The 12,325-nt window shown below is 45.8% G+C and overlaps 1 protein-coding gene across 1 annotated transcript in view; it reads right to left on the minus strand.

Moving 5' to 3' along the window:
* LOC135385817 (hemicentin-2-like) overlaps positions 1-12,325 on the minus strand; it is a 317,127-nt gene that overhangs the window by 95,712 nt on the left and 209,090 nt on the right. Inside the window, exon 5 of the mRNA XM_064615350.1 lies at positions 4,073-4,369. Coding sequence (XP_064471420.1) covers positions 4,073-4,369 — 297 coding nt within the window. The remainder of the gene's footprint in view (positions 1-4,072; positions 4,370-12,325) is intronic.

Below are 12,325 nucleotides of genomic sequence, written 5' to 3' on the forward strand. Positions count from 1 at the left end.
TGGTACTATCATTTAAGCTGGTTTTGAGAATGCGGGGAAAGGCATGTTCTGGCTTCGTGGTATAGTGGTATAGTGCATGTATAGTGCAAAGCGTTTATAGGAGTAACAAAAGCATGATGAATTTTCATTTCTTTTCATCTTGCCTGATGGGATAAAACAATCTTCTGCGCTTGCTTAAACTGCCTACGCTACATGGAGTAGAAAGGGTCAGGTATTTGCGGGAACTTAAATTCCCGATTTTGGAGGTGTGCGCGAAAAACGCGAAAAATAATTCAGCGCGAAAAAAACCCACTTCTACAGTATTACTTCAGCTGTTGTACAACTTGTACATTGTGCTTCAATTGAAAGATCAGTTCCATTACCTTGGCTTTTATCATATCCTTTGTTAATTCATCTAGGTCCCTTATACAACCTGCCACAGCTTCACCAAAAGCACTGTCTGCATCTCGGGGTGCATCCTCTTTTACCAGTCGGTCAAGTGCCTCCCGAAACACCTCTTCACGGATGTTCCCAGGTGTCTTCTTTTTTTTCTTTCGTCTTGGTTGTACCTCGTTGTCCTCTTCCGCTACGTCATCACTTCCACTTCCAAGTGTCTCGCAGTGGTTACTGTGTTCCTGCAAGTCCTACAGCACAGGGCCCTAAGAATACCTATGCACTCTTTTTGTATAATGGTTACCTATAATTTCATGCCACTGTTGCACTGTATAAAGGGCACCTGCAGACTTATAACTAGACCCTGGATTCTTAGGCAAAGGACTTTTTGTGTGTGTGTGTATGTAGTTGTAATAAAAGAGCAGATGTTGAGAGCACTCTGGAATTCCCTCTTTGCAAATGTCGCTTGGACAGTGCCAATCAGGGAGCAGCAGAGACTTGGTGTCTCACCGCCGAGCGTGTGTGATTGACGGCGTGCACACGTCTTGGAGAGATTGGTTTGTGCAATGCTGTTTCTGGTTAGCATCGTACATGTTTGTACAGCCAGGTACGTAACACTGTGTTCCACGGAACGTGGTTACGACAATTTGCACACACACCTGAAAGCGACAGCTGGCATATTTACAGAGGCCTTTTCACTTAGTATATTGTGGTGCGAACATGAAACAGACTACCTCAGAGACAATCGCCTGCGCAGTGCTTGCATTCATATGCCCGGCTTACGTCATTCTGCATTAGCTGCAGAGGGAGTGTGAATCTTTAAAACTCATTGGATAAGCTGTGCATATCGTGCAGTAACAGATTTGTAAACACAGTCAAACTCCCATTTATGGTATTCTCGGGGATGGAACTGAGCTATTCACTTCATGTTTGCACTTCCAGAGCTACAAATTAAAAAAAAGAAAAAAATCATACCTGTTCTTTTCTTTTTTTTTTTTTTTGTGCCTAAAAATTCAGGCTCTACTTATAACTCCTCATATTTATCTTCAGCAGGGCACATGCAAATTATTAAACTAATTCAGCGAGCAATAAGAATCTCAATTGTTCCTTCCTTGGAAACGCTCGTTTGTGTACAAGTCTCAACATAAGATATCACATGACAGTCAGAAGCTGCTACTGTTGAATGCATACTGTTGTACCATACTTGCCTGTGCCAGCATTACAGGATTGATGTCCGGAATTGACGCAGACGGCTGAACCGCATTGCCGGATTTTAGGAATAGAAGTTCGCTAAACAGGTCCCACTTTGATGTGTACACGTCACTGGCCCCTGTCCCGGATCTCTCACTTTTTTCGACTTTTGCAAACTCTCGCACAAAATATGTCCGGAGCGTATGGAACTTGGCTTTAACATCTCCCACTGGAAAAGAAAGTGGAGGAAAAACTTAATATTCACGCTGTCACATTGATATATATGCCACAATGAGAAATCTGGAGGCCTTACACGTTCCCAAAGGCTACCAAAAGTATACTGTGTCTGTAACATCATAGGTGAGTACTTAAGTACTACTTTGTCTCTCAGCTGTACTTTAAAGCATACTGCATCACATGGTGCTAGAGATTGTAAATAAATTTCCTTTGCCGTGTATTTTATCTCGCCCAAACCATTCTTGAACTCTGCACAAGTTGGAGCTCAAGTTCATTGTAGTATAGCAACATATATCGAAGTACAACACAATGTGTATCCAATCACGGTACGCCAACGTCGCACACATTCATTACCTTCGCGAACACACAAGTGCACCAGACAGCCCATTTAAAGAAAGGAACCAGTATGTGTACGGGTATTGGATATAGCATGACGCAACACACAAAGAACACACAAACAACAAAGTAACACACCAGAACAACAAAGTTCTCCTGCCAGTTGCTCGAGCTTCTGCTGTCGCTGCGCCTTTCTCTTGTAATGTGGGTGCTTCGCGTTGTGCAGGAATTCGTGTTCTTTGTAGAACTCTATCAGATGACGAATTCTCTCGCTTGTCCACGTGAACTAGAAACACAATTGACAGTTTGCAACGAAGCACCTGTGCATGAAAAAGTACTGAAATGTTTTACCTCAACTGCCGCTTCAACTTCCATTATTCCAGCGTCCGCGCGTCCCGCTTTACCGCCGCGGAAGTTTCGTCACGGAAATTGCGCATAGCAGCCAGACGTTCCGATTGGACGCGCTTGGAAGGAGGAGCCATGTGATTGACAGGTTGCACCTAGAGTTGCAGCAAACATCGCTCCTGGAGCGATCGGCCGTGCAACTCCTGCAACTCGAGTTGCGCAACAGAGTCTCTCTGTTCACACGGTGCAACCTGGTGGCGCAACCTGGTTGCGCGCAACTAAAGTTGCATCGTGTGAATCGACCCTTAAAGGGACTGTCGCATCCGTCACGGTCGATTCCGAAACTATAGTGCCGTTTCACTTCCGTTTCATCACCGACAACAACGTTGAAAATCTGACGCGAATTAGTGCGTTGTTTCTGTGAAATTTGATGTAATACATTGTATGAGCAGAAGACGGATGTTGAGAGTTCATCAGGCACCCACTGTTCCCCGAAATGCCGCATACACGCGTGCTTAGTGCGCACGTACAAAATAAGACGAATTACCTATAATTTGAAAATACTGTCATATGTCAAAAGCGTAAACGTGCGCAGTTCCTCAGGCCCTGTGGGTGTTCTCCGGCGGAGCTGCTCATGGGTCGGCGACTGTAGGGCAATGTTCCGGTAGTCCTAAGCACACTAGTTCCTGCATGACCACAGTTGAAGCGGTACCGTTGGCGATATATCGGGTAAACAACAAGCCCAAGCGGTGCAGTGCGAAGCTCGGCATTGAGTTGTGCAACGACCACCACTGCAAGATAGAGCACGAGTTCAGATCTAAGCGGGTGCTTCTACACAAGGCGTTATTCTGCCGGCAGTCCGAGATCCTATTTGGTGCACAGCTAGTGGGAAGTGAGGCACCGAACCAGCAGGAATCTCGAAGAAAAGCATATGCGGAATGTCCTGTCAGGCTGTATTTCGCCGAGTTGCGAGATCAGGGCACCGGCACACCACCGGAGGTGTCGGATACACGAGATCTGGCCGCTGGGTGAGGAAGCCCATGCGGTACAGACTTCACAGACAGTAATTGTTAACAATCTTGAAGGGGGAAGGTGCGACAGAAAGACGACAAAACAGGTTTTCGGGGAGTTGGCGCGTGAGGTGTCCATGAGCATTAAACTGGTGTTCTTTGGACTGGTCGGTCGTCTTTTGATTCCGCCCCCACGACTACGTTCTACAGGCACAACAGACATCTGCCGTTTGAAGGTGTGGTGAGATGATTATGGCTAGATTACATTGGCTTCCACATTGTTAGCTTTCACAAGACTTCCACATTGTTTACGTAATTTTACCACGGCCTTCTCACACGTTGCTGCCCCCCCCCACCTAAAAAAAAGAAAAGAAAAAATAATAATGACACGTTTTGCACTTATTCCACCATCATGTACAGGGTGCTAGACTGAGTTTAGTGTCTTCCTAACCCGCATCGAAATTACAGATCACCTGTCGGGGGAAATTGCTCGTGACGGGATTGTTTCCAGGTTTCCTCTATGACGAGATCAGAATAAGTTGTTGTTGTTGTCTGCCGGAATAAGAAAAAAGAATACTCACAGTGTATGTTGAGGATGAAGACATCGATTAGCTCACTCTTGGGCAAGTGGGGGTTATCCGCTCGGCAGGTAACATTCCTTCCGTTATCCTTTAGCGTAGTTGGAAATGTTACAATGCTTGCTGTGAAGTTGCCCACTTTTGAGACCTCGTCTCGAGCGTGGGACAGACGCTGATGATCCTTAAACCACGTGATCTGAGCGTAAGGCTTGGCTCCTTCGGAGAGACAGCGGAGCTCCATTCGTTCTCCAGCTGACACTGGCCGCGCAGAAGAGGTTATCTTGACACGTGTAGGTTTCACTGTAATGTAAACGAGACACATTTCAAAGCTAAAATTGCTAGGGTCCTGGCGTGCTGGGACATTGTGAAACGACGAGAAACCCGAGACGAGGAGCAAAAAGTAACACACACAACACGTTCTCGACTTTTTTTAATGGGTTGCGATACGCTGCTGACGCTGAACGTTTTCCAAAAATTATTGTCGCAAAAAACTAAATAAAGGATCCAAACCGACCGAATATTCGCTGCACTCTTTCGCGCTCATGGCCTGTCCCGCAATGCCTTTGCGACAATAGCCACACGTCATTTTCACGTCCATCAACCATTCAAAATGCCGGACACTTATAGATTGATTTTGTTGTGATATCGGGAAGTTCAGTCGATAATAAACATCTTTCCACTTGTCAATCCCAAGGTAGCCACATCAAACGATACCAAAAGCAGGCAATGTTCCATTTCATGTGCGCACTATGCGTTCAGTGCTGTATTGCTCCGCGAGGTCACCGCGACGTGCCCGCAACGGGTTCCTTCGCGAGCTGCAGCTTGTCTGAGTGGGACCTGTCATTGCCTGGGATATTGAAATCCCCCGCACCTCCAGCGCCAGGAATGCGGTTTCGCTATAAGTTGGAACGTGGTGACGTGCCCTGTTCCAAGTATGAAGGAGAGACTCATACGAATTATGCTCTTTCAATGGCATTGTTTCGTGGCAAAGACGCTCTCTAGAAGTGAATGAATTGACATTTTGATATCGTGAGTCACGTTCTTTCGTAGAGCAGAATAACTGGAGAATGTTCGTCGAGCTGTTTAGTGCCCCTTTAAAGTTTTTGCTGTGTTTGAGAACATGTTGTGTGTAAAGTCCCTGAATACTAAAAGTAGCGACAATTACTCCTTCCCTCCCCCACACACTCGCTTCTTTCCCTTCCCCTCGACAGTGGCGCCACCGGGATTGCTGTACCGTAGCAGACGACAACAGTGCTATAAGAGAGAAACTGATGTTCTGAGTCTGGTAGAGCCCTGGACCGGTAATCCAGAAGATGTGGGTTCGATCCCTACAGCTGGCTAACCTTTTCAGTCACTTTCATCTTTCAACAGTGCTACACTCTAAATCCGACACCCGATATGTACCGCATGAAAGAGGACCCGCACCTGGGCCAGGCGGTACACATGAGGTGCAGTCCTCAACCAGCAGGTACAGTCCGCGACCACTGCGAAATTCAAACGGTACAAGGGCTCCGAGACCCATCCGTACCGGCTAGGTACCTTTTAAGCGCGATCTATAGCAGCTGTACCTCATGTGTACCGCGTGTTTCCGGCGCATGAGTACGAACGCCTTATCACGATATCCATGCGCTGCAAAAATATTTCGTGTGATTCCGAATACCAGTCTATAAATTCCCTTATGCAGCAGTGCCGTAATGGATGAGCACTATCATTCTGTCAAAGAAGTGCAATAACTAGAACCCATGACCGTGAGGGATCGCATGTTTGGGAATAATTCGTTTCTTGCAACCGCTGCAAATCAGTTTGTTTTGAAACGTCGGGGAGCGAGGACGAGTCTGCTCGGTCTTCGAAGAAATTCGTTCGACGCGTTCAAGATTGAAGTCATTTAAGGTGCGTATTATATCTCTGAAGTAATTATTCGTCTTCACGACGCATTTTCGTTCATCTTCGCTCTGATTCCCAGTGGTCCTGATCACCGACAGGCTGGACACAACGACTGAGGGACGGAGACAACGAACTTTGTGCTTCATGCACGAACGTTGATGCGTGAATTAGAGGAGCCGAGAGTGCATTTTACACCTGGATTACACAAGCAAGCAGGCATGTTTTTCAGGCAAGCTATTTCGGTTGTTGGATTTTTTTTTTACATTGTATTTTCTCCTAGGTTACGTCAAGCGATGTCGTAAATGGGTGAGTCAATCGTCTAGTGTGGTTGGTGTTACGTTCTGCGGAAGAAACGGAAGTTGGGGAAGAACAGCTATCCAAAGGTGTGGAAGAGATAAAGAAGCGTGACCACAGAGCAGCTGCAGTGGTGAAGGAGAGACGCAGTGGTCATCGTTCATCCATATACGTTGTGCCCCGTGTGTTCGGCGTTTGTGCATCATGACAATGCACGCTCGCGATGGATAAGCATCAATCCTGAAATGGATATAATTTTCGAATAAAGGTATTTGTTTGTTATATTTATCGTGCAGCGTAGCTTCCTGGGGCTGTTAATATATCGTGGAGGAGGGGAACCACCCCGACGGGTAGGCCTAAATCGCTGCGCGCTATCCGTTACATGTACCGCATGTGAGGGCGCATGTACCTCTTAATTTTAAGAGGTACATTTCTTAAAAAATGTACCTCTTGGCCAAGCGGTACTTAACCGTTACATATGCGTTACCTGATTTAGAGTGTATAGCCGTGTTCATGCAAGCAAAACATTACTATTTACTTTGGTTGCGCGTTCTGGGTATGAGTTCGTCGAATATCCTCGTGAAATTTAGTCCCGCTATCAATGCTGAAGTGTCAATGAAAAAATAATTAAACAAACGCATGAAATAAAGCGCCCAGGTGTTTGTGGCAATGAGCAGGTACATTTGACTGAGGCGTCACACGCGTTGTAGATGAAGACCGCTGGACGGATGATTATGTATAAATTTTTATAAACTCCTCATTGAATAATCTGGTTGAAAGGACGCCCTTATACTCGTTTGCTTGTTTTATTTTGTTTCCCAGTTGTTTGTCGTTTCATAAAGCATATACTGTGGAAAAAAAAACGTCTCTATAAAACGTCTCTTTTCCATAGTAGAGACATATCGATGTCATAAGAATAGATGTAGGGGTAGCTGTCGTAGGTCATTGCTTAAGTAATTAGGCTGTCCTTTATTAAAGTTCCGATAAGCCATACTTTGAGTTACTTCGAACAATCTTGAAATTTTGTACGGCCTGCCATGTTTTCAATGTATTGAAAAGCCGCTTGATTCAAACAGCACCCTTGCTTGGTTCAAACGAGTTGGTTCAACTTTGTTCAGTAAAGTGAAGTGGTTGGGGACAAAAAAAAAAGTCACTGTCAAAAAGGCATCACACGTCAACAGGAATTTCAACAAACGGCACTGTTCAGTGAGGTACGTTGATTTAGAAACAGTAGAACGGTATACTATTTGGTCAAATACGCCGCACTGTTTTACGTTCTCAAGAATTCATGCAATGTTCACTAACCGCATAAGCGTGACCCATCCGTGAAATGTCCTGAGCTCAAACAAAAATTCACCACAGCAGCGCAACAGGACGCAAAATGTGGCTACGCGTTGAGGATGAAAGCTTTGCACGGCGACAGCATGCGTAAGCTAAGATAAAAGCAATAAAGGTGTGTGCTTGACAAAACTGAACGGCCAGCAAAGCCTTTCGTTCGCAAAGCTGAGATGGCGGCGTTCCCTTATATTAGTATATAGTATAATAGCGTTCCCTTATATAGTTCTTGCCTTCGCCACATCGGGTATGGCACCCGAACGCACAGCAACTAATTTTTGTATAAAATGCTGACAGGGAAACTCAGAAGCAAGCGCAGTCGTATAGTTTGCCATTGGCAGTCCCAACGTCTTCCTGCTTTCTGCAGCCGGAATGGCGGCTACGAAAGAGGCTCCGCACCACGTGATAGCGAAAGCCCAATGAAAGAGGCAATACGCCGTAGACCGCGTGAGAGAGGAGGAAAGCTGTGATCCTCAAACGCTCCCGCTACTTTTACATATATATACATGTATAGGGGCTTTAGTTTCGTGTGTTCCTTTTTACTCCTTGTCTCGAGGTTTTCGTCGTTTTACACGTCTCAAACATTGAGCATCTAAAAGCAAAACAACAGTTTCTTCAGGCTACGGTGTGGTTAAGCTACTACACATGCTGCATTGCACGATAGTGGTTTGTACCGTGCCATTTTCATTAATGTCACCGACGGAATTAGTCACTGTGACGTGAATAACATGTGGTTTCATTTCTGAGCTTAACGGCATTTGGTGAACAATGATGGAAATTAGCTTATCTGAGACGGGCAAGCACAAAGCCTCACCGCACAAGGATCTTCCGTTTCATATTAACTAGTTCTGTGTAGTTTCATGTTATATGAAGTACCTCACGACTAGCACGAGCGGAAGTAGCATACCACGCAAAAGGAGTCATGGAGTGAGAGAAACTATGTACGTCGAACATTCCAGCAGGATTCAAGGCTCTCTAACCCACCCAGAGCTGTGCGTGCTTCGTTACAGCACTAGAATATTGTATCCATCCCTGTTACACAGTCCAATCGAATGCCTTCGAACCCACCGTCAGTTGACAGGGATAACACGCGACAAATGTGTGGAATGTATCAACTTCGATACAGCTCCCAAATAACCTGTTTCGATTGTGCCAAGTAGTGAACCAACCTCAGAGAAAAAAGAGCACTTGCGGAATTGTGCATAAACAGAAAAAGTATCACGTACACCAACGACGTTGTATTAGTATATCTTTCTAATGTTAGTTGTCTGTGTGCCATTAAAACTAGAGTAATCATCATCATCATATCTTAGATGTGAAGAAAGTTGTAAAGGCCAAACGGGGAGTGTCTAAACACAGGGCTACGAGAAGTTGCAACAGCGACAATAGGGGTACCATTAGGGCACACAGCAATTCACTGCAGGAAATGCGGCTGAAGCCCCAGCTTTAAAGACACGGCTCTACTATGGAGGCCTAACACGAAAGCCAAGAGAGAAACTCTAGAAGCTTTCCGCATACAGAGCAGTGAGGTAGCGAGCCTTCTATCACGGTATTACCGCAAGAGATGAAATACCTAGCTTAGGATGCTGCGCTTATCTGTGTAGGGAAGCATGGCCCCTCAACAAAGGCTTAGAAAGAAAGAAATGGAAAACATATACTGATTTATTACGATGAGTGTGTAATAAAATATTCACTATGTGGTGAGTGTAGGCCGGTGTACTTCAGTGCGCTGCGAATACGTTTAGCTCCATTCTGCACATACTATCGCATTGGGGTAGTATTTTACCCCCGTTGGGTATCGCATGGGGTAGTATTTTGGTAGAGTATCGCCCCCAGTGATGAAACTCCCGATTCCTCATCTTCAAAATAAAGTTGTTGCTGTTGTACTACCCCAATTTCGCATAGGTGTGCCGAATGTGTCAAATGTCCATCTCACCAAAATGCGCCATCTATGAAATACGCCATCAATCTCTTTCCTGCTGGCGGTGGTGCTGGTGAAAGGGCTCGTCGTAGAAAATCCTAGAGAGCTGAGCGCGGCTTTGAACTATGGGGACTTGCTGATAACAAAGGAGAAGGAGGTCTCCAAGCTATTTCGGTTCCTTCTCTCCCGGCCGATTGTCCACGAGGAGTCAATGTCAGCGAAAAAGAAACGTGAAGGACAGTTCATTCCAGTAATCTCCCACGATTCAACGCGTATACACAAGGAGCACTGGCCCCCAGGCAGCACACCGATGTTGGGCTGACAACGGCCCAGTGCTCGTTTGCCGACACCCATCATGTCGGCCCAACATCCGTTTTGAAACATCGCCGGAGGTCCGGCTGACATCACAGCTGTACACAGGGCCGATGTCACAATGAGGCAGTGGGCCGATGTCAGTTGTGGATGAGTGGCCGATGGCGGGCCGATACCTCTATGATCCTGGCTCTCGGAGGATCCGCTGCCTTTTGCCGCAGTTTGGGAGGACATGAGACTAACCAGTGGATAATCATATATGTGAACTCTGCACTACGTATAATTTCTGAGATGTACCAGAAGTGTGTGAGCTACCTGTGCTCAAATTGTTTATCCCAAGCAGCACCCCGATGTGCTCCTGCCGACAACCCCGATATCGGCCCAACATACACTTTGCAACACCGCCCAGAGTTGGGCAGATATCGGGTCAGGATATTGGTCCGATATCATTTGACATGCTGCCGATGTTATTTCGACATGCTACCGATTTGTCACCGATGTTGTGCCAACATAATTTTGTATTTGTATTCGTGTGTTGGCGATCGTAACTAAACGTTAGACTGGTTATTTGCGACGAAACTACGTTTTATTTCTGCCATTGTTTCTTACTCGTTTCATTTTCTGATGGTTTCCTTTGTTCCTCGTATTTCCCGTGGCGGACAATGAGCGCGGCGTTACAGAAAGCAAGACGAAAAAAAGTTTGAAAGCGCCTAGGACCACGAAGTGCAAGAAGCTTTCAAAAGGAACCGGCGTTCCTTTCGAAGCGAAAACAGATACTATATATTTCATGTCTTACGAGCTTCCGCAAATTCGAGAGCCCTGCTCGTCTCGGAATCAAAATGCTGGAGGTGACGTGTCTCAGTTTAATTCGCTCAAGCATACAAACGAGGCTCAAGTGAGGAATTGCTTCGAATAGTAACTCGACATCAACGTAACGAATGTATTTCCTACTTGCTTTTGGCGCGGGACACCAAGTAAGTCGATGGAAAGTCAGTGTCAGCGCCATGTCGTTGGCTTCGGTCAACATCGAGCCGACATTGCCAATGTCGGCGTCTTGTATCTGGTTTCTATAATCATCAAGCCGACATTGTCAATCTCTGTGGGATGTCAATCGCAACTTGACATTGTCAGCGTCATCTCGCTGGTGTTGGTCAACACCAAGCCGACATTGTCAATCTCTGTGGGATGTGAATCACAAGTTGACATTGTCAGCGTCATCTCGCTGGTGTTGGTCAACACCAAGCCGACATTGCCAACTTCAAAGTGATATCGGTCGCAAGCTGACATTGTCGGCTACATGTCGCTTATTTCGGTCAACACTGTGCCGACATTGCCAACTTCAGAGTGATATCGGTCGCAAGTTGGCAGTGTCGGATAGATGTCGCGTCTTTCCATCAACATCCAGCCGACATTGCCAACTTCAAAGTGATATCAGTCGCAAGTTGGCATTGTAGACTACATGTCGCTTGTTTTGGTCAACACCAAGCCGACATTGCCAACTTCTGTCGTACGTCGGTCACAAGTTGGCAGTGTCAGGGATATGTTAGGCCGACATGCCCAACTTGCTGCTGATATCGGCCCGACGTCGTGTGCTGCCTGGGGGGTTAAGTCGGAGATTTGGGCAAGTTGGTACATAACTACGTAAAACAGCGCAGATACGAGACACAAAGAAGAAACAAGTGCACACACAGAGCGCTGTGTTTGTGCACTTGTTTCTTTTTCGTGTCCCGTCTCTGCGGTGTTTTTACGTATTTACGTAAAGCACTGGAATTTTCTGAAATTGTCTATTGGTATGGTCCAGCAACATAACAGAAGCAACTCCGTACTATCTCACCGCCTTCACAGTTATTATTTTGAAGGCTAGGCCTTGAAACGCAACAAACTATGCCCAGCTTGCGTATTGGTGCAAGAGATGGGGAAGGTACTCGATAAAGGGAACCCGTTACCAGTTAAGTCACTGTGCAAGAAATGTAACTAAGTTACTAACCAAGTTACACGTAATGAAAATGAACTCAAAGTTCCTAAGCTACTTTAGAAAAGTAACGAGTTACTTTCGAGTTACTTGCTACCCAATATATACTTTCTAGTTCTTGACCCTTCTATGGTGAATTCAGATGCTGATCTCACAATGGGCGATGCAAGACGTTTCAAAATAGTTTTGATATACAAAGACTATACTAATATCTGATATAACGAAAGAAGACTTACATTTACGTGCTTCTTTAGGGAGGGATTTGATGATTTTGACCTCGTGACAAGGTTCTTGAACGGAGCAGAAAGCAAGTTTATGTTCTATAAGTTCTATGAGTTGTCCTCTACGCACGTGTCGCAGAACCGCGCCATGTTTTTGCACTACTACACAATGTCCTCTGTCATTATAAATACACTGCTCATCGCTAAGATGAGCGACACCTGAGCCTCCCAATACGGCCAAAACAGAATTTGTAACGTTCACTGCGTAACAACAAGGGAGTCGGACGCGCCGTGCACATATCACCGGCGTGCACGTT

Source organism: Ornithodoros turicata, chromosome 2 (assembly GCF_037126465.1).
Source record: "Ornithodoros turicata isolate Travis chromosome 2, ASM3712646v1, whole genome shotgun sequence".
Lineage (NCBI taxonomy): Eukaryota > Metazoa > Arthropoda > Arachnida > Ixodida > Argasidae > Ornithodoros > Ornithodoros turicata.